General features: G+C 38.2%; 1 protein-coding gene across 7 annotated transcripts in view; it reads right to left on the reverse strand.

The window, feature by feature from the left end:
• Positions 1–4,041: 4,041 nt before the first annotated feature.
• The window catches only part of SYN2 (synapsin II), a 434,891-nt gene continuing 415,016 nt past the window's right edge, over positions 4,042–23,916 (reverse strand). For 6 of the 7 annotated variants that reach the window (XM_073352278.2, XM_073352279.2, XM_073352281.2 and 3 more), the window contains 3 exons: positions 14,776–14,836; positions 10,720–10,963; positions 4,042–7,156 (listed from right to left, as the gene is read on the reverse strand). In XM_073352278.2, the coding sequence (XP_073208379.1) occupies positions 7,021–7,156; positions 10,720–10,963; positions 14,776–14,836 (441 nt within the window). In that variant the 3' untranslated portion in view covers positions 4,042–7,020. Of the gene's footprint in view, positions 7,157–10,719; positions 10,964–14,009; positions 14,060–14,775; positions 14,837–23,916 lie in introns of all 7 variants that reach the window. The other variant, XM_073352280.2, reaches the window with a different exon arrangement.

Raw genomic sequence — 23,916 nt, forward strand, 5'->3', positions numbered from 1 at the left:
CAGATATGGTGCTTCTGGAGGAGAATTTGAAATGCCCAAATCAAACAAAACCTATGCAGTAGAACCTCAGAGTTACGTACTGACCAGTCAATCCCACACCTAATTTGGAACCAGAAGTACACAGTCAGGCAACAGCAGACACACCCCCCCGCCCAAAGCAAATACAGTACAGTATTGTGTTAAACATAAATGACTCAATAAAAGGGAAAGCAGCATTTTTCTTCTGCATAGTAAAGTATCAAAGCTGTATTAAGTCAATTTTTAGTTGTAAACTTTTGAAAGAACCATAACGTTTTGTTCAGTTACGAACGTTTCAGCATTATGAACAACCGCCATTCTTGAGGTGTTCATAACTCTGAGGTTCTACTGTACGCTAAAAAAAGTGTCTCTGTATGCTTGGTCTTTTATATATTATACTTCAAAGTCTTGTAACAGGTTTTAATTTGTTGCAGTATTTTTAACTTACTTGCTGATGTTTTACATTTCTCAGAGATGTTTTCGCTCCACTTTCCAAATCTAGATAGTCTGTTTCAACATGTGAATCATAATCCCTGGAAGAGAGCATTTCCCTCTTGTTAATGGGCTATCTCAAGGCAGGATGAGGAGTTAATCCAGCTGAACTTCCTCACTGCTTATTTTAGTTAAAATACTTCTTGATACTTTGGGCATCTTTTTTGTTTTCCTTTTTAGTGAGATGCTGTTGAGAAGTCTCCTTAGCAAAATAAGAATTAGTAAATAAAAACTCTTAGTATTTTAACTAGAGATAGGCTAATTTATCTTTCCCTGACTTCAAATATAGTTTAGCATCATGAGTTTGAACAATCTTAGGGGCAAGCATAGAACAGAAGAAAGTGTGCAGCAGTTTTCAAAATCAGGCCACTTATTAGGTCATTACATATGGATTTAGAAGCCTAATTTTAGGCACTTACCTTTGAAAATCTTGACCCAAGTTTTCATAAGTTAGCTTCTTTAGAAAAGGTTTTGGCTAGTTTAAAAAATTAAGCAAGTATAATAACATTTCCGTGTTGGAAACATTATGTTAGCATTCCATAACTCTAAACTCATTGCCTTTTTTAGCAAACGTCTAGTTTATAATATGGTCTAATTAGTAATCACTTCTGGAGTTGGTTTTTTTGGTGCAGAAAAGTTAACCGATACCCAGGATCAAAACCTGCTCCTGCAACTTTTTTTAAGTGGTCTTTATAAGATTTTTCTACTGTGTGTGACCAGTCATTGAGACAGAATTGGCCGGAAGGACTCCCCAGGAGGTATTTCCTTTTTTTGGGTGGGGATGAGAGGAGGGGGAGTAATATGTGCCTTTTGAAAAAACACTTTAACACTATGTTCACTTACTGGAGAGAGAAATGACTCCTTCAAAGTTAATGTGTTTTCCTGGTACATAATTATAGTCTATTATTATAGTAGGGTTTATAAAATTTATTCTGAAAACTGGAAAGGACCTACTTCCTCACAGTTAAGTTCTGAGACACTGCAATGTATTTAAGCAGTTTTATAAGATTTTGTATTGTGTTTGTTTGTGAAAGGTGAAAAGGACTGCCACTTCGAGTAAGATGGAGCACTGTATATTGGGACTGCCTGTCTTCATAAACTCCATGGTAAAAATAACCATATTTGCAATTGGCTCCATTACTAAATTTTATGCAAATTAGTTGCAGCCTTTGGGTTCTTGGGTAGTTTGTCCAGGTGGCTCAACGTTGTGCAACTGCTGCCTACTGTCGTTCTGATACTACTTTGGTGGGTGCCACTGTACAAACCTAGATAGCAACATATTGGGTAACTGGATCTTTAAATTTGGAGCTGGCAACTTGCATCTGAATTCAAAGCTCAAGCTGTTTAGTGAGGTAATACCAGTGACTTATAGGACAATATGGTAAGGGACTGAACTGATTTTATAAGTGACTAACACCATTAGTTTTTTTGGTTTTGTCTTGCTTAGCGGGTTTTACAGATCACTTTATAAAACAAAATCTCTTAAACCTGAAACTCTACATCTAGAGCATAGGCATGTATCAGCTTGCATGTGAAATGCATTGGTACAGTTAGAGATATAAAGAAACTTTTACACAGTGGAGTGGTGATGTGGTATGTACTCTGTGTGGGAGGATACACTGCAGAGCTGATTGTTTCACCATTTTCTCCAGAAAGTAAAACAAAGCCTGTGGGGAAACTGGCTTTATCCAAGTACACGATGGCAGGGAATTTTATATGAAAGTGTGAAACTTTGTCTCAAGCAGAAAGGTGAGGCCTGACCTAATGAGATCTGTAATGCATATTGTACTATGTGCATACTTTTGAAACTAGACAGGTGCTAATTATGCATAATGCCAAATTATGCTTAATGACTACACTTTTCTCTGTAGCAGTAATTAATTTGCTTTAGTTATTTTAATTTTAGATTGATTACAAAGATTTTAAAGTGTTTCATAAAGTACTATATAACTGGTACTACTGCAGCATAATGAAGGGTGTTTAGTCCAATAAATACAAAACAAATTCAAAGTTGTAGGTATTATATTTGATTGGGCTAATTAAAAAGAGCAGCTATGTGGTGGAGACGAGTAGCAAGGAAATTGAAGCCCTGTACTTCGCCACAGAACTAGTACACAGAATTCATGACCCACAGGAAAAGGGAAAGAACTAGAAGATTTCTGCTTCCAAAGTGCATGCCCCTTGAAATAAAGTGAAATTGCCACTCTTTCAGTATTAGGGCTTCTATTCTTTGAGTGCTGTTGCTGCTACAGGAAGATGGTCACAAGACACTTGATCAGGTCTGCCATTCAATCCAGTAAAAGGCAGTGCTATACATTCACACTAGCTAGTATATTAGCAGAAGTAGTGTAAACTTCCCTACTAACATGTTTCAACATTGATCTGAAGGGAGCATGGTAGTTGAGCTTTCCATAGCCAGTCAGTCCTTAGCTGAGAATCCAAATAGGGTGCCAACGGTGATGCGGACAGTTGCTGTGTGTACTAAGATCACCAAATCATTTTACATTGATGAATAAAAGTCCAATAACACTTTTTTATAGGTAAAAACTTAGTGAATTAGAGATACAAGGCTCCATATCTCATCACCAAGCTCCAAACAGGGTCACTCACCAAAAAGGAGTCCGGTATAGTTGAAGAGGCTTAGATCTGCTGACAATCTCAATAACATGGGAGGCGAAATCTGTGTTTTATGTATACTTCTTAAATTGTTATTTTAAGTTGGTAGGAGGTATAAACTCAGAGAGCTAATAAAACTCAAGCCTCTAAAATCTGTTAGGGAATCCATAAATACTTTCAAGTAAATGAACTTTGTTTCACACAAGACTATGGCAAAGCAATAGCAAAATGCTAGTAACTTGTAATTTTTCCTTTTTAACAACTACACAAAGTAAGAACAAAATAATCACTGTTTTGGGGCAAATGAGAACTCTTATACATTTTTATCCTAGCTTTACAATGGATACTTTTGTAATTGAGAAACTTACTTACTTAAACCCCTTAACTGCCTGTAAATATATCTAGATACTTTGTTGGTCATCTTCGCTATAGTATTCGAGCACCTCCTAATTTAATTTTTAAAAATAGTGACAAACAGTTCATTATTTGCAAAAATGGGGTTAATATTACTTGTAAGCTTTTCAAAGTAAGGACTGTCTCTTACTAGATGTACGTACAGCAAAATGGGCCCTGATCTCTGTTGGGGCCTCTCAAGGTTCCTCCCCCACTCTGAACTCTAGGGTACAGATGTGGGGACCTGCATGAAAACCTCCTAAGCTTACTTTTACCAGCTTAGGTTAAAACTTCCCCAAGGTACAAATTAATTTTATCTTTTGTCCTTGGAATAACCACTGCCACCACCAAACGCTAACTGGGTTTACTGAGAAACGTAGTTTGGATACATCTTTCCCCCCCAAATCCTCCCAACCCTTGCACCCCACTTCCTGGGAAAGGTTTGGTAAAAATCCTCACCAATTTGCATAGGTGACCACAGACCCAAACCCTTGGATCTGAGAACAATGAAAAAGCATTCAGTTTTCTTACAAGAAGACTTTTAATAGAACTAGAAGTAAATAGGAGTAAAGGAATCACCCCTGTAAAATCAGGATGGTAGGTACCTTACAGGGTAATTAGATTCAAAACATAGAGAACCCCTCTAGGCAAAACCTTAAGTTACAAAAAAGACACACAGACAGAAATAGTCACTCTATTCAGCACAATTCTTTTCTCAGCCATTTAAAGGAATCATAATCTAACGCATACCTAGCTAGACTACTTACTAAAAGTTCTAAGACTCCATTCCTGTTCTATCCCTGACAAAAGCAGCATACCAACAGAGAGAGACCCTTTGTTTCTCTCCCTCCTCCCAGCTTTTGAAAGTATCTTGTCTCCTCATTGGTCATTTTGGTCAGGTGCCAGCGAGGTTACCTTTAGCTTCTTAACCCTTTAGAGGTGAGAGGATTTTTCCTCTGGCCAGGAGGGATTTTAAAGGGGTTTACCCTTCCCTTTATATTTATGACAGGGCCTTTACATGGTATCATAATACAAATAATGAACAAAACAGCTTATATCTTCTTGGGCTGATATTATACTCCATTTTCTTTAGAAAAATGAATTGTATTTCAAGGAAGGATGCACAAGAATGTGAACCTTGTCTATTTTATTTGTGTAAGTGCCTGTCACATTTCGGGTACTGGACAAATAATAGGTTTAAATCTTGATTATATATTTTTAAGTCTTTTTACTATTCTTTCTCTGCAGGTTAGCAGACACTTTTCCATTTTCTTCACCCGCTGCCTACCTGACTTTAGCCTGACAAAGGTCCCTCAGCTGTATGAAGGCAGCTTGAGGGACAATGGTCCCTCAAGCTGCACCTGTTAAGTTTTGGCATCTGGAGGATGTAGCTGATGCATATATGTTTTTTTTCTGTTTTTAAATTCACACTTTTATTATGTTTTTTTCTAAGTCTAGAACAGAAGTGAGAGCCAATCTGATGTGAACCCACATCACTGGGTAATACTAATTGAAGTCTAGAACAAATCTATTTAAGTAGATTCTAGCTACCACCCTCATTTGAGGGTGATGTGGAGCTTTAAAAAAAACAAAACAACCCTCTAAAAATCCCGTATTTATTGCTTTCTGTGTACATTCAATAGTAGATGTTAGAACACTCCTCAGATCTATAATTTTTAAGAAACCCTTCTTTTCATTAATAATTTAATTGCCAATGACACTAAGAGGCCAAATGTAAATCATTTAGGAAGATGCTGGTATACACACAGAGTAAGTGTGGTAACTAATAATCTTTGCTAAAGAAGTATAGAGCATCTTACCAGTCAGTTTTTGGCCAACGCAGCTGCAGAGAGCTCTGAGTATAACACACAGTTTACTCAGACTAATCAAACTAGCACTGCAGTGGTTTGTTCTTCTTCTTCTACTCTCCCAGGTCACAAGTAAGCAAGGAGCTAGATAGGATCTGTTGTTACTTTACTTTTATATATATATACCTTGTGATAACTTTATAACTTCAGTTCCCTAAATATGTGCATGGTGAGCCACCTCCTTCCGTGATGTAACTGGAGTAAGTGGGGCTATGCTGGGGATGGGATATACCTTTGGCCAGGCATATCTAAATCTGTCTGAATCTTTTTGCTGATTCTAACCCATGTGGTAGTAAGCCTAATTTTATATGAGCGTGAAAAAATAGGAGCTTGAGGATCTGGAAGCAAATACCTTTTTTTCTGGAAAAAAAAAGGAAACCATCTGCCACTTATTTCCCTTCTTAAGTGTTAACATGACATCAGGACAAACAAGGGAAAGGAAACACAAATTTTCCCTGCCAAGGAACACTCTGTTGTATGTAACTTGTTTTAGAGAGGAGCACAGTGTTAACTTGGACTAGTGCTCATTTAGACATGCTTTAATCTGCTTCAGATTGACTTGAACATTTAAAAATGCTGCTGTGATCCCAATATGTAGGACCACTTCTGTTATAGCAAGTCAGAGCAATATTTTCAATATGTATAATCTCTTAGAAAAACTAAGCTCCATTCCTGTGAGTTGTAAATTTACCACATTACGTTTCTCTTGGTTCATGGTTAACTGATAATGTGGCATGTTAGTTTCTGATGGCAATGACCTAGGTGTCCAAATATTTTACAAACACAGATGGACAACCAAAGTCAAAACACGGTACACCTAATTGTTGAAATCAGTCTTCTTCAAAGCTTCTCTTTACCAAGCACAGGGCTTTGCATTTATTAGAAGGGGTACACAAAAAATATTGGTAACATTATTAGGTCATGCATGTTACTTTACAACTCAGAGATCACTATTAAATTAACAATAGGAAATAAATGTTCAGCAGACATATAAGGATACAATAGTGCATACACATACTCTATTTATGACATCACTGTTTTAGCCTAGTGATAATGCTCAGCAAATATATCAGAACTCTATAGTTGGTTGACGGAAAGGTTGTCAAAGGAGGAAGAAAACTGCTTTAATTTTTCACAACAGTAAAGTGGCTTGACAACAAGAAACACTAATGCGAATTGCCTCATAACAATCTGAGGCAAGAACAAGTCAGGTTAAGACTGTATCCTTGCAGCACAAAACATTCACTCATAACATAAACATGCATTGCAAAGCACTGGAGATGGGAAAAACAAGGGGAAACCCATAACACAATGCTTTATGACAACAATTCCACAGAGGAGTATCCAATAGGATAATATAGTGCAGTCATAGTAAGGCCACAATGTTACAATTGACAAGGACCATAAAATGAAGCATTTTGTACTACTACTAATATAGCTTTTCCTCTCATATTATATAGATTTTTATACAGTGTACCTGAATTGTATCTCATCATAGACCTTTTTAAAGATTAACATATTGCTTGGAACAGTAATGGAGGATGGGTCACAGGGATATAAACACTAAATAATATTCACTGTAGGTTCTAGTCTATAAGCCATATGCAACTGCATGAAACTGATCTTCAAATGGCTAATCAGAAAAAAGGCTAGCAAAGGACTTCCTCAAGTTTCGGATGGTTTCAGCTTTTGCTTCATCCTCGTTCACAGATGATCGAAAGAAGGATGATTCTGTGAAACTGAAGGCATTTGTCAAAGACTGTGATTTGCTGTAAGACAAAAGCAACATGGTTGGTATGTTCATATTGTTAGTCAGCTTCCATGTACATATACTATATCCATACAAACTATATGCTGTGTAAAAAGGAAAAGCATTTATGGGATGGAAAACAACTTACATGTTCAAACAAAGATGGACAAGCAGAGACAAACAGAGTCAAGTACAGCATATAGAACTGATGAATACAGCACTTTCTCTCTATACTTTAGTTTGAGAAGTAGGCTACACCACTTATACTTAATAGAACAGGTTGCTTAATAATAAAACAGCTTATATTATTGTATGAATCGAAAGGATACTAAATCACCAATAAAATAGAAATGAGAGGAATATTGAGCTTGATTCCCCTCTGTTTCACATTTTATTCCCCCCAACAGTAACCCCATTAATTTCAGTAGCTCCTAGTGCATACAACTGGAGTGAAGAAGAATTGGGCCTATGAAGTCAAATTCAAAGCCAGGGAAACTTGAATTCAAGATGAGTATCAATAAGGCACAATTATGTTCCTTAAGGGTGCAAATATTTATTGACACAAGGAGAAGAGGCATGTCAATACATTTGAAGAATTGAGCCCTAAAATTGTAATCTCTTCTGATAAGAACATAAGAATGGCCATACTAGGTCAGACCAAAGGTCCATCCAGCCCAGTATCCTGTCTGCCAACAGTGGCCAATGCCAGGTGCCCCAGAGGGAGCGAACCTAACAGGTAATGATCAAGTGATCTCTCTTCCACCCTCTGACAAACAGAGGCTAGGGAGATTTATTGGATGTTTAATCCTTAAGTGTGACTTAATGAAACTTTTATTTTGTGAATGCACTTGATTTAAAAAAACAACAACAATCTGTCAGTGCTTGTGTATTTACTGCAAGCAGTTATCAGTAGAACCTCAGAGTTATGGACAACTGACTGGTCAACCACACACCTAATTTGGAACAAGAAGTACGCAATCAGGGAGCAGCACATGACCCCCCTTCCTCCAAAAAATGCAAATACAGTACAGAATTGTGTTAAATATAAACTACTAAAAAGATAAAGGGAAAGTTTAAATTTTTTTTGACAAGGTAAGGAAACTGTTTCTGTGTTTGTTTTATTTAAATTAAGATGGTTAAAAGAAGCATTTTCCCCCTGCATAGTAAAGTTTCAAAGTGGTATTAAATCAATGTTCAGTTGTAAATGTTAGAAAGAACAACCATAATGTTTTGTTCAGAGTTACGAACTGTTTAGAGTTATGAACAACCTCCATTCTTGAGGTCTTAGTAACTCTGAGATTCTAGTGTCTGCTGTTTTTTTTGTAGTAGTGTTAACATTAACTATAGCATAAGTATCTGTGAAATAGTGAATAAAATATACTTTTGCATACATGAAGGATAAAGTTTGAAGTTTAAAACTGTGTCCAATTCATAGAACTTCAAGTGGAATAACTTTTAAAAAGGGTGGCTTAAATTTAAAGCAAAACATCGTATCGTCTATCTATCTAAAATACCCTAAATATGTAAGCCTTTCAAAAAAGTATCCATTGCTTAATTAGTAAAGATAATTAACTTTTTGGGAATGAAATGAACTCTGTCAAGTGTTTATCTTATCAGATCTCAAATAGAATTCAGTAGGAGATTGAGATTTGGCTGTGATACAGCAGCAACACACTTCTCGAGTTCATATTGGCTCATACTCTGGGGCTTGCAGTTTATCCACCTTTACAACAAGCAGTGCTACATGTATTTCAGTCTTTTAATACATTATAGATGAATTAATGATGGATAAACATTTGTGTTTGCACTAATGAAAGGTGGAGTGCAGGAGGCGAAGCAGCAATTGACTTGATTAGTAACACAAAATAAATGGCCTAATTAAATATTTATTCACAGATTAATAACCTGCATGCACATGTTAGGCAACACTTTGTGAGTGACTACAAAGTACGCACATACAAATATCTATAGTACAGTTAATCCCAAAGGCAAGGCATTTTATTTATGTACTGAAATCTGTTTGGAGTAAAGTTGCTTCTTGGAAAGTTGCATAAACTAATTTTACCCCTGACAGGGTTAATGCCATACTCTAGCTCTAGTTTTGAAATGTTGCCAACTAAAAACTAATTGCCTTTTAAAAGTTATATTTGATGAGAGAAAACTGGATGTATCTTGGAAAAGAAAACTATAAATCTATTTAGATGTAAATTGGGAGCAGAGGTACAAATTAATGGGGAGGGTTAGAAAATCATGTGTATATAATAACTATTTAAAAAGAATGTCAGGAAAATCTTAGTTAGGTTTCAGACAGTTTCTGGGATGGGGAAAATAGTCATTCACATTCTCTTGTGTACACTTAAAGAATGGATTAATTTATCTCAGGACATAAGATCACAGAACAAGAATAGTGATATACAACATGCTATGGGACAGAAACAAAATTCTTCCAGAAACAGCCACACTTGTCCCATTTTTTGGGTCACTATTGCCCCCACTGAGTCTCATGTGCTTAACAAGTCCAGCTCACTCATTGTGGGGGAGATTCTTAGCAAAGTCTGATTATAGGTGCGGAGAGGAGATTTGTTCACATTAGTTTTAGCATATTAGGGGCTAGAAAAAGGGAACTGGTCTCTCATACAGATTTACTGTGTAATACAAAAATTGATCTAGTCTCTTTGTTTATCCAATTAAGACTATACTATTGGAATATATAATATTGGAAGATCCATTGGAATGTTAGGACATCCCTCCCATTCCTGCTAGCAGTATGTGTGTGTCATGCACACTGCAAGCATTGGAAGAACAAGACTCTTTGCTGCTGCTCTTTTCTTCTCCCCTTCCCTTGGGTCAAGCCGTGAGGAGGGAGATCTGTGGGACAGAGGATCCATCAGTGTCAGGACGGGGTTGGCTGGAGATAGCGGCAATTGCATACTATGCCACTTCCTGCTCACTGTTGGTCTGGAGTATCCTCCTACCGTGAGGTGTGGAATCCAAGGATCCTTCTCTGTGTTTAGTGCACACCGTTTATTGTACTGGTACTTATACTTTAACTGCAGTATACAAGGGAGATGGTTTGTTTGAGTTACCTGTACTGTATGTTCAAGCAGCAGTGTATAACCTTGAAAGAAACAGTATTGCAAAGAAACCCATCTAACTAAGTATTGCATCTGTGTAGCATGTTAATTTGGATTATTTTTCATATAGGCCTTTTGAAACTGAAATCTTTTCTTGTCTGAGTGATTGCAAGGTTAAAAGTTTAAACAGATAAGACTTCCTTTTTTTCTGTGCAGCTTTACTCACAGTGCATGCAAATCATGAGTCAGTGACATAAAAAAGGAGAAAAAAAAGAGAGGATGATGCCTCGTCAAACCAACCCTGGTTTGAGCTGAAAATGTGCAGGTATCATATGAAATTCTGCTTTTACAGCATTTAGGATGTGGGTATGACTCTCTGAATTGACCTCTTTTTACAGTCAAAAGCACGTTCTGCTTTGCTGCTATGTATTAGACAGGCACCCAAGCTACTGTTATGGAAACAAAATACAATTTTATGGCAGGGGAAGGAGAGAAACAAATATCTTACTTAAGCTGTGGATGAGACTGAGGTTTCTGCTGTGGAGCAGGTTGTGGCTCTGGCTCCACTTCCACTGATAACCTGGCGCTGGAAATACCTTGACCCCGCGCACGTGGTTGTTGAGTTGTAGGGCCAGGTGGACGTTGTGGCTGGGAAGTTGAGGGCTTTGCTGACTGCCCCAGGGGGAACATGCGCTGTGGTTGCAATGGCTCCTGGCTTTGTGATTGCGTTCCTTGGGGTTGTACTGGGCCCCCTAAGTTCAGTACAAGAAAAACTTCATAATGTTACAGTATCAAAGAACGTATATTATATTTTATATCCAACACTTAAAAAATAATCCTGGAATCTGTCAAATTCTGTGTTGAGACAATATTCTGCTAATATAGACCACCAACTTAGTATAGTCAGTACTATTTACCACAACTGATACATTCCTTATAGCACCTTTCCACTCCAGCCTTAAATTTACTATGAGATCCAATTAGCCGAACATCCCAAGGATAAATTTGGCCTGGTTCAGTGAGAGGTTTAGCTACAGCAGAATATTCTGATAATTCACCAGTACAGCTGATTCATCTATTGTTTTTATGTGATGCTACTACAATACTGTTGAAGAGCCAAAGCTTTAAAATTATCTCCATAGTTGCTTATATTATTCCATTTACAGTTACCTTTACAGCAGTAAAATAACTTTAAAATGACACTGACTGGAGACTTCTGGTAATTTATTAGATTTTGTAGTGAAATATCTAAGAAAAGAATACAGAGAGACCTGAAAAAGTCATCACTAATTTATTCTTAGTGACCAAGGAGTCTGAGTTTTTGCTTTTACTGACTAGACTATGAGCTGGCAAATAGAACAGCATTATAAAAAGTATGGGAATAGCATATGAGGCAGAAACTTAAATTGTGAAATCCATGACAGAACTGATCAGCAGGCTTTTGAAAAGATGCTGTATCATCAGACTGTTGGTTTTGAGGCTTCCTGACTGAAAATGTTCTCAGTCAGATCTCAGTCAGCAGGCACTGCACTGTATGTAGTGTCAGGTGTCTACATGTGGTTTTCACTGGGAGGCTTTTGATGAATTGGCAGTTACAGCAGAATCATTACCCTCACATGTCACATAGCTAATATAGCACATCTGAATGAAAGGGAAGCGGAGGCAGAGCCAGAGACAAAACTTTTTGATAGATTTGATTAAATAATTTTTCAGTCAGGATCTTTGCAAAATGGACATGAACATTAGGCAAGCCTATTGATCTAGCTGTTTTGAAAATGTCAGAATTTAAGTCCTCTTACAAAGAGATTTAATGTCTGTGTAAGATCTCTCATCCTCTTATTAGTCCTCAGAAAAGAAAACGCTTCTATATCTGGAAGAAATGGTATCAGCACAATATGCCATTGTCTTTCTTTTTAAACAGACAAATAGTCATGGCTAGTTTTCCACTTACTGTATAATATTGTGTGCGTGGAAGAACCGAACATACTAGTGCTTCAAAAAGTTTACCACAACTAGGATTATTCAATATTTTGTGTTGTAGAAAGGTAAGGAGCATCTACTTAATACTAGGGAATGGGACTTCATTTTGTAAATTTTTATGACTTTTTTTAGGAAACCTCAAAAGTGGTAACAGTCTTGCAACATCTTAACGATACTCATTTACTTATTAGCCTCCCTTCACTCAGTACTGGAAAACAAATATTCCCCTCCACCTCCCACTTACACATAGTGGCTTGAATGCCAGAAACTTTACACTGAAGACAGATGTAACTTTCTTTTATTGCACATTAAGCTGTACAAGATATTTCACATAAAAGATATACTGCAGTCACACTTCCAGCATTTGCTCACTTTCTTGCAGCTGGGTTGTACAAAAAGGGAACAATCATGAAAGAAACTTTTACCAAATAAAGAAATAAATAAAATCTGAACATTAATCCTACACTGTAAACATCTGTTCCCTGTTACTCACAAACTTGCACCTAAGCATGCTTGCATGCAGAGACATTTTGACTTGCTGCTTCTCTGTGGTATGAAGTAATAGGTATGTGCCCCTCTAACTTTTACAATCAACAAGCTGAAGTCCTACCTGAAATGCAATTTTTTTCTTTGCACTCTGCACACACAACTCACAAATGTCACATGAAAAGCACTTGTGATTACTCACACTACTACATGCAAAACAACACCCACCGCTTTAAATAAAAATCACTCGGTTAACAGATTCATTTCTTCACCCCAGGGCAGTATGATTTATTCTCATCTATGATATCTGAAGGTAAGAATTTGTGAACCTGATCTTAAGTGTATTTTCTCCATACGCAACAAAAATAGCCAATGTCGTCATCACAAAGATCATTGACTCAGAAAAACACAGATCACTAAAGCAAAATTTCATGTAATTTACTGATCGGCAGTAAACAATAGCATTCACCGTTAACATTTAAATAGCTAATAATGCATATATAAATTCTCATCTTGCCAGCCTGTTTTTACAATTAATAAAGCTCACAATGCTAAGTTTTTTTTGTTGTTGTTGGTTTTTTTTCAGTGTTTGTAGGGAAAATTAAAAGTAGAACATAATATTTTTTTAAAGGAAAACAATATTGTTTGTATTAAGCTAGTGACCACTATTTGCCTTTGTCTAAATGACAAAATACAGTGCTGTGCCTTGCTTACAACTAAGTTTTACAGTATGCTAGAATAGTGCAGGTCGTGTTAGGCTAGATTTCTCATAACAGTTCGATGGCCTGCCTGGATATTGCTTGTTATATTGAAGAGTAAATTAGTTATGTGAAAGTCATAAGCAATTATGGCTATAGAAAGTCTGGCAAAAGTCAAACATCTCAGGTCTTTTTGCATTTTGAGTTATGAATAAAGATAAGACCGTGTTTAGTGGTTAATTCTGGGATAGAATTTTTAAATGTATATCCTGATATTTGAGTGAAAATAGTGGCACTGACATGAAGTAAATTACTTATCTATTTGTTTCATGTTATAGTTAATGGGACAGAGCCTTAGCTGGTGTAAATCAATCCAGCTCTACTGAAGTCAATGGAACTATGCAGAATGATACCAGCTGAAGTCCCGATATTTAGCAAACAAGACATTTTAGGGGGCTCAATAATCCTGCAGACACTTCCCACCAAATACCATGAGATTAACTTAACCTTTTTAGCTAGGTAAAGAATTTTGGGGTAACATTTGTCTTAGGTTTTTGTAGAAACCACAGATGACTAATTCAGAACCACAACAAAAGAAACTACTTAACTGAATTGAGATACATTAAATACTCACATTTTCAATGAGATATTGCACATAGGTGGCCCATTTACATAGCTTTGTAGCTAATAATTTAATACAGAATTGATTAAAAATATGAACTCCAGTATGTAAAATACAAGATATTTAAATGTTCCTGGGAAGAAGTCTCTTGTTTTATGGAATCACTGAAACACTAGAGTTCTACATCTTACCTATAAATAAAATTCAAATATTAACAGACTTTATAAAATTATTTAAAAAAAAGCCTCAATCAACAAATACATTAAATTATATTTTTTAGAATGTCTATCTGAATCACCTATCGATTTCAGTCATGCAAAAAAAAATTACGAATATCACACGCACACACTCACAGAGTTAAGCAAAAGTATTTAAAACTGAACCTGGGTTGTTGTTTACCCCACAATATATAATACTTAAAAAATACTGTCTAACCATCCATAATATACAGTCGTACTGGACTCTGTAGAGGCACAATTCTTTGTACACTGTTGACAACAGCCCTGAAATCACAAGTTATACAGAGAAACATAGGTAAGCATTACAAGCACAGACATGAACAGGTAAACAACCACACAGTATAGTTGACACTGCATAGAAAAAACACAGTCCAGGTCAGCACTGAAACAATGCAAAAACTGCACATAAACTGGTATGTTTGCTTTTAAGGTTGGTTTTTGGCTTTAACCCCTGCTTTTATTGTCAATTATTTAAGTAGCCTGGACTTGTTTTGGTCCTACTGCAACGCCATTACAGTCGAGAATATACTGTAAACAACCTTGAGGTGGTGGTCGCTGAGGTGGGATTTTGTTTGGCTCTGGTTCCTTAAGTGATCCACTCTGGAAGATAAATACAAAAAAAGAAGACACATAAAAATAGAGCAGCACAGTTGCACTGAGTTTACCGATGTTTCCACTGAAAGCTCTCAATTTAGTTTGGGGTTTAAAATGTGCTCTTCAGTTTTCTCCAGGTAAAATCAAGTCTAGTTTAGTTATTGCCAGTCATGACACATGAATCCTGGCATACAAGAACTCAGCTTTGGGATAATTAAAAAAAAAAAAACCCCAAAACCTCTCCCTTTTCAGCATGAGGTTACCACTGTATAACATGAGCAGGAGACAGAGTAGCAGCTGTGTTAGTCTGTATCCGCAAAAAGAACAGGAGTACTGTAGCCCACGAAAGCTTATGCTCAAATAAATTTGTTAGTCTCTAAGGTGCCACAAGTACTTCTGTTCTTTATGAGCAGGAGAGTGTCTTATCTTCCAAAGACTGCCTTCCCAAAACCTCACCATAGCTCATGTGAGGCCTTTTTCCTTCAATTCCTGCTATCTTGAACAACCTTATCTCTATCACACTGACTGTTATCACTTTTTCAATTTAGATTTTAAAACTTTTTCCTTCCTCATTCCTTTCCCTGTATTTTTGAGCGCATGAATAAATGCTTTGACATAATTTCATAAAGTGGCCTCACTCCTGCTCCCACAGAAATTAATGCATGCAGGATTATGCCCAGTGGGCCAAATTTACACCTGTGTGTTCAATGAGATACTAAGGGGACTTCAATAGTTACCTGAATGTAAGTTAGGAAAGAACTTAGTCTTTTTCAGTTACAACTCAAGGACATTCCCCTGCAGTTTAGAAACAAACACAGTGGAATTTTGCTGGTGCTGGAGTATCAAAGTTACACTGACTATAGTTTTAGCTGTTTCATTAAGTGAAATGAAAGAGGGAAGCAAAAACATAATGGAAAAAAAATTACTTCACTCTATCCCATCTAGCATGTAATAGTTAACTTTTCAAAATAGGATATGTATTTGGCAGTATTGCTTTCAACATATTCTTGTCCAGAGGAAGAGATGGGCCTAAACAAAAATTTTGGAACAGAACACCCTCTGGGAACATAGGCTCTGGATCCAAGCTTTGTCTTGGGCCCATCGCTAATATTTTTCAAAATATAATATGTTAAATCTCTGGACAAAATACTTGTGCTTTATTTTTACTTTTTTAAGAATGAACAAGAAATTATTGCCTTCTGCCTAGAGAGGAAAAAAACTTAGAATCTATTAAAGGGTGAACGTAAAATGAATGAACATACAATCCTTGCAAAACTTACTTTTCTTCAGAAAGATTTGTGTTTGATCTTAAAACTGAAAATACATGTTACCACTAATGATTGGAATTCCATGGGAACCTAGAAATTGTAATTTTTGTGTGTTGCAAGGCAACAGTATTCTATCCTAAGCAGCTGTGCAATGTTGCTTTATGTTGGATTTAGCTGCATAAATAAAAGGGGACATGACAGATCTGACACTCTAATTGTTCAGTATTACAAACTTCAAGATGAGAAGAAGGGGGGGTTAAAAATCAATGTATAATATGAATGGGCCAAAATCTGCTGGTCACAAGAGGAGTTGATCCAATAATACAGTTTTCTGTAAACATTAATACAGGGATTGGGAAGGAGAGGAGAATTTCACAAGGAGAAACAGGGATCCCCACACTTAGGAAGATCACTTTAAAACTCCTGGATCGCGAGTGGGTCAGAGTTCTCACCTCCAGAACTACACATGAAAGTCCAATCTGCCCTACACAACTGTGATGATATGGTAAGTGTATTGATATTTGCATTGTATCTCACTGGAGCAATGTCAGTCTTTCCTGTGATAGCTGGGAAACCTGCACAGGGAACTGGAGACTCTGGAAGGTTCACCTAGAGGAGTTTCCTCCATATTGTTCCAGTGCAATGCTGATGCAGCTCACACCTTCCTCTGTGTGCTATCAGGACATGTAGTGCTCCACACTGTGTGGAGACGATGCATGTTTTCTGTGGCATTGGTAGGGGAATGTTATCTGCCTCCTCACCATATGCAAAACCCCAAATGGATGGTGCAGTTCCTGTGGAAGCAGGATAGAATGCTGCAATGGAGAAGACTATTCCCCATTCTATGCCCTTGAGGCAGGGATCTCTGGGGTTTACATCCCCTCTATCTGTGGAGTTCTGTGGTGGGTGGGCACAGGCCTCCAATAGTTGTTTCTGGAGGAGTGAATGAAACCAATCATGTAATTCCTGTTAGAGAACTGAAACCCAAACAAATTGCTCTATGTTAGACATGCCTGCAGGTATTATCCTTCTTTTAGGGAGAGAGAGCGTGAGAGGGTATGGGGGAGGGAGAGGTTAAGGGAGGGAGAAGAGGAGCACTGTCTGCTCACACACTGGCAGAAGAAAGCCGTGAGGGAGATGGATTTATTTTTTAACCTAAAGTAAGGGGTTGTGTGTATAAGAACAATCCAGTCTTTTACTTAAAGGAAAAGAAAACGGGATCTGGTAATTTAATATGTAAAACTAGCTATGAATTCTAAACAGAATATCTGTAGGTCCTTAGTCACCTCCATACCTGTAGGCTAAAGTAGGGCTGCAATTTGTTTACATGTTGTCAGGGTCTTTGGTTTAATCACAGATCATATCCAACTCCATTGTCACAACACCACCAGTATTTCTGCAGTCCACCTCCCTATATATCTCCCCATCTATGAGGAAATGCCTTTATCTTAAATGAAGCTTTCCAGAAAACTTGCTAGCATTTCCCCCTCACTCAAGTTTCTCTGATGCATGCCCTACCTTGGCAGTTCTGAAGTTTGAGAAGCCCTGCATACTTTCCTACTGATGTTATAATTGCTTCACTCTATTCACTGACTGCTGCTGTCCTGGTTCTTCCACCCACACGTCCTTTCTTCACCAAATATCACCTGGTGCTTGGGAACCTCACCCACTCTCCAGGCCAATCACATGGCTAAATTATGTTTGCCAACCCACCCAGGCTGACCCCAAAAAGCCTAATTCACCCTATATTCCTAACTTGAGAAATTTGACTCTTGGGGTTTTCAGTGAACTGCAGTAATCTGTTCCTTTTCAGGAGCCTGCCTTTGACATTTAAAACAGGCTGGGAATCCACAGTCTTCTAACTCCATACTTGGTTGCTTTCTTGAGCCAAATCTTCTAAAAAAATCTAGGCTTCTCTTAAAGCTGCAGTTGCTGGCAAATCAACTACAGCCTGTTACTTCCCACCTTTCTAAGGCATTGTGCTGCTAATGCAACTGCAAGCATTCTAACTCCTTGTGGAAAATCTAATTCCTGTGAGCAGAAACCCACAGGGAAGACATCTGTCTTGAAGAGCTATTCTTCCCTCCTAATATTCATATCCTTGCCACCAGGCTAAATCTGTTGCCAGTTTATTTCTCTTAGCACAAACAAGATTTTGTACACCAAACTTTTGGGTCTCAAACCCATCCAATAGTAGTCCAGACCGGTCTGGAACCAGGGCTATGGAATTCCAGATAACTTATATAAATGTCCCAAAACAGCCCATTGCTTGGATGCCTGGGGCCAAAGAGAGAAAATGGCTGGTCTAATATCTAATTAGTGCATGTGTGTGTGTGTGTGTATACAGTGCTTGATATGGCTCTGAATACCTCAGAGGTGAAGTAATTAAGATGGTAATGAATGCCCTTTGGGGGCACATGCCAATTCCCATGGAATAAAACTCTCATATCATGTCTGATTACTTTTTCTGCACTTACATTTGAAACTGAATACCCAAAAGACAGGGGGATTGTAATGTTACTAAAAAGGTCAAGTCTTGAATTGCCTATTTGTGGAACCTCCCATTTTCAAATAAGATTGATTTGTTTATATATTTATAAAAACCACCAAGCTTTACCCAAGAAAGCCCTCTCTAAGCTAGTGACATTCCAGTTGTGTATGTAATGAGAGGTGCACTAGTTGCATAATGATATATATTAAAAAAGCATGAGCTAGCAATTTTGGCCAGAGTATCCCTTTAGTGGTCAGATAATCCCATTGGTCTGGAATGGGTGGAATGCTGCTTCTGTACCACTTTCTCCCACTCCACAGAAATGTATAGATGCGTTTTGCTTGAAATGTGTTCCCTAGAATTTTAGGGGGCAGAGGTTGAAGATAGGACTGGCTATCCTCCAAAGCACTGTCCCCTGTGACTCCATGGATTAGAATCAGATTGTACTAATGCTTGATCTATATATAAAAGTATCATACTTATATGTATTTGTGACGTTGGGATTGTCTGGCTATTGCCAAAGTGAGTGGGTGCAGAAGGCTGTAATTTGGCAGGGAAATAGCCCTTGGGCAATAGAGCTATTATGCTGTATCCCAGTGAAAATTGGTTTTGATTTGGCTGAGTTATAAGGATTTGAAAACCAGCACTGGAACATGTATAGTGGGTTTATTTGACGCAATGACAAACTTTTAATAGGTGTCTCTACATTCAAAAAGAAATAGGGCTGCACCACACCTTGGTAGTTTAAGAGTAAATTAAATATAAAGAGGCCTGCCTTATTCAGTGCAAGAGCATCTAGATGCTAAATGAGTTTAGGAACTTTGTAGGAGAGCAGAATCAATGTATCCCTTCTCCTGCAGAGATACCTAAGGGGAGTCACTCCTTAGCACCTGACTTCACTATAATTAAATATGGTGAATGTGGCAGGGCTACTGGTTACTGTACCTATTGCTCTGTGAATGAGTCATGGCTAATGGTTGCTCACTGATTGCTTTACTATATAATGAATGTGGCAGGGCTGCTACTGGTTGCTACTCATTGGTACCATACTGTATATTCACTGCAGATTAAGCAAGGCAGTGTGACTGCATACTGCACTTTACAGTTACATTGCAGAGAGATGTGGTGGGGCACACCTTACTACTCAAAGATGCCACTTTCATCTTGCCTCCTGAAGCTGCACAAAGCATTATATAAACAGGGGGAGTGGGTAGCTGAGTATGTTCCACAGCCTATTGACTGCATGCCCTTGGGGAAGGTAGCTGGCTCCTACAATCTAGCAGTTTCGCATGTCAGTGTGCAATCCTGCCTGCTGCTCTGCAGGGGAAATGTGGATGGAAGAGACTCTCTAGAACAGCCAGGCAGGGTTGCACCCTTGTGCTGTGGTTTGATTATAGAGGTCTCCACAGAAGAGAACTAGTTCTAGGAAACAGATAAGCAGGGTGACATGTTAGCACAGGCCTTGCTACAGAATCAGATTCTTATTGTAAGAAAACATGGTTATCTGATACCAGTGAGACTGATACACAATGATTTTATACATGTTGCATTTTCATTAATTCCTCCCCCTTCCCGGTGGAGCTGTTTCTCCAGGTTGAGATCGTCAAGATAAATTCAAGAGTTGGAAAAATGTAGATCAGCTATTGTTGTTACTAAACAATCTCTTCCAGTTACCTGTCTACAATTCCTCAGTATTTTCTAGCCAACGTGTGCGGAAAAAATTCGTATGAGAAATGAATGAAATCATTTGGTTCTTATGAAATGTAAACACTTTGAACATAAGAATGGTCACAGTGCTTCAGACCAATAGTCCATCTAGCCCACTATCCTGTCTTCCACCAGTGCCAGATGTTTCAGAGGGAATGAACATAACAGGGCAATTTGTTCAGTCATCCATTTCCTGTTGTCCACTCCTAGCTTCTGGCTTTCAGATTAAGGGACTGCATGCCTGACCATCTTGGCTAATAGCCATTGATGGTCCTATCCTCAATCAACTTAGCTAATTCTTTTTTTAACCGAGTTACATTTTTGGCCTTCACGACATCCCCTAGGAACAAGTTCCACAGGTTGACTGGGCATTGTGTGAAGAAGTACTTCCTTTTGTTCATTTTTAAACATTCTACCTATTCATTTTATTAGGTGATCCCTGGTTCATGTATTATATTAGTCATAAGAAGGGGTAAATAACTCTTCCCTTTTTACTTTCCCTGAACCATTCATGATTTTATAGACTTCTATCATATCATTTGTTTCTAAGCTGAACAGGCCACGTCTTTTTAATCTCTCCTCACGTGGAAGCTGCTCCATAACCTGATAGTTTTTGCTGCCCTTTTCTGTACTTTTTCCAGTTCTAATGTATCTTTTTTTGAGATGTGGTGACCAGAACTGGCTTGCCTTTCCTGAGTGCTCTTTAGGTACCTTGATCATCGAGTGCCCGGACTGATTGATTGGTATACTTCCTGCTTCTAATGTAATTAAAAAAAAATTGCTGTTAGTTTTCTGCGGAGCTGTTACCGAAGAGCACAAGTTGGAAAGGGTTTTATTTCCAAAAATCCAAACCTGATTAGATTTTAGAACAGTGTTCAAGACAAACATGCTCATGTGGACTTGCTTCTGTTAAACATAGCTCCCCTAAAAACAATACAAATAAATTATAAAAAGCAGGATCATGCCTCAGCTGAGAAGCATATTAAATGTTTAGGGAGAATTAATTAATTATGAAGATCTGTCATCCCACTAGAGCTGGATGGTTCCTCTCCATTTTTAGCGAGAAGTCCTGAAGGAAAGTGATGCTTTTTTATAGTTTATTGTGACTCTGGCTTCAGACGGACATATTTGTAGTACAATTTATGAAAAGGGGGCATTAAAAGTATAGTTGCACAGTAGGCCTGTAAGCAAGTCTCTCCAAGTCAAAGAATTCTTCCCCATAGATAGTGAAGGAATGCAGGCTGTGTAATGGGAAAGAGCTCCCTCTTGTGTGTTAAGGTAATACAGAAGCTGAGAATAATACACAGAGCTGAAAAAGAGCTCTGTGTAAGTTTAAAATCTTGTTTCTTTTACCAGCAGAAGTTGGTCCATTAAAATATATTACCTCACCCATTCTTCCTCTCTAATAATACACAGACACACACAACCAAACCTGAGTTTAATTACGTGTGTGTGTACGTGTGTGTGAGAGAGAGACAAGTGACCGAAGTACAAGGCATCTGAATATGAGACTGTACTAAAGAATGGATAGCCCAAAGACTATCGAGTACAAACATCTATCTTAGGTTTATTGTCCTTTAATGAACAAACCCGTTTGCTGTGTTCGTGAGAGCAACAGCTTAAATAGTTTCAGGACTTTTAAAAAGCAGCGTCTGCTTGAACAGACAGAGCTAAAAGGAGAGAGAAGTTTCAGAGTAACAGCCGTGTTAGTCTGTATTCGCAAAAAGAAAAGGAGTACTTGTGGCACCTTAGAGACTAACCAATTTATTTGAGCATGAGCTTTCGTGAGCTACAGCTCACTTCATCGGATGCATGCCGTGGAAACTGCAGTTTCCACGGCATGCATCCGATGAAGTGAGCTGTAGCTCACGAAAGCTCATGCTCAAATAAATTGGTTAGTCTCTAAGGTGCCACAAGGAGAGAGAAGGCCATCCTGCAAAACTGAACTCAAAGGGATAAGCCACCAATTTATGCTGAGTGAGAACAGAAAGTGAAAATTATTCTTATTACACTTAAAGGAAACTGGGGAAAGCATCTATTGTTAATTATAACATTTTATATTTGCCCATCAATTTCATTTAGCATTTTGTTTCTCCTTAGTTATTGAAATAATACCAGATGTAAGACTATCGCCTTATGTCATGCCAAAGCAATTGAAATTATTCTAGTTGACCTACTTCTGTACTGAGGTCTGTCTGCCAGGTTGAGGACAGAGACTTCTCAGGAGTATGACCTTGCCTGTGGGACTGTCTCTGAGGGTGTCCTGCTAGGAATGTTCTGAGAAGGAGTCCTTTCCCCCCTAACCATTTAGCTTTGATCTCCCTGTTTGCAGTGACCACTGGACCTTGTTTATGATTATGAAATTTACTAGTTATTTTATTTATAGTTCCAAGAACCATTGTGGTGATTAACATACAATAAATTATCCAATAATAAATAATATCAGGCCATGTACCTAGGTTCTTGCTCAGATTCTACTCTGTGTTTATTTGGACAAACTTACATTGATGTAAATGGAAGTTTGCCTGAATAAAATCCTCAAGATTTGCCCAATGCAGCCCATACACCTAAGAATCACTATGTTAAAAAAAAAAAAAGGGCATTTAAAATCTTTTAGTACAAGGCAGTTTTTATGCAACACTGATAGGTTGTTATACACGGTGTCTTTGTGGGCTGTGGACATGAAGCATTTGTCAGTGCTTAGAGTTGCTTACCCTAAAGCTACCTTCCAGCTACCTTCCCAGCTACCTTTGAGACACCACTGACTTCCTGAGGAAACTACAATCCATCAGTGATCTTCCTGATAACACCATCCTGGCCACTATGGATGTAGAAGCCTCTACATCAACATTCCACACAAAGATGAACTACAAGCCGTCAAGAACACTATCCCCGATAATGTCACGGCTAACCTGGTGGCTGAACTTTGTGACTTTGTCCTTACCCATAACTATTTTACATTTGGGGACAATGTATACCTTCAGATCAGCGGCACTGCTATGGGTACCCACATGGCCCCACAGTATGCCAACATTTTTATGGCTGACTTAGTACAACGCTTCCTCAGCTCTCGTCCCCTAATGCCCCTACTCTACTTGCGCTATATTGATGACATCTTCATCATCTGGACCCATGGAAAAGAAGCCCTTGAGGAATTCCACCATGATTTCAACAATTTCCATCCCACCATCAACTTCAGCCTGGTCCAGTCCACACAAGAGATCCACTTCCTGGACACTACAGTGCTAATAAACGATGGTCACATAAACGCCACCCTATACTGGAAACCAACTGATCGCTATTCCTACCTACATGCCTCCAGCTTTCACCCTGACCACACCACACGATCCATCGTCTACAGCCAAGATCTGCGATACAACCGCATTTGCTCCAACCCCTCAGACAGAGACAAACACCTACAAGATCTCTATCAAGCATTCTTACAACTACAATACCCACCTGTGGAAGTGAAGAAACAGATTGATAGAGCCAGAAGAGTTCCCAGAAGTCACCTACTACAGGACAGGCCTAACAAAGAAAATAACAGAACTCCACTAGCTGTCACCCCCAACTAAAACCCCTCCAACGCATTATTAAGGATCTACAACCTATCCTAAAGG

This window comes from Lepidochelys kempii, chromosome 7 (genome assembly GCF_965140285.1).
Source record: "Lepidochelys kempii isolate rLepKem1 chromosome 7, rLepKem1.hap1, whole genome shotgun sequence".
Taxonomy (NCBI): Eukaryota; Metazoa; Chordata; order Testudines; family Cheloniidae; genus Lepidochelys; species Lepidochelys kempii.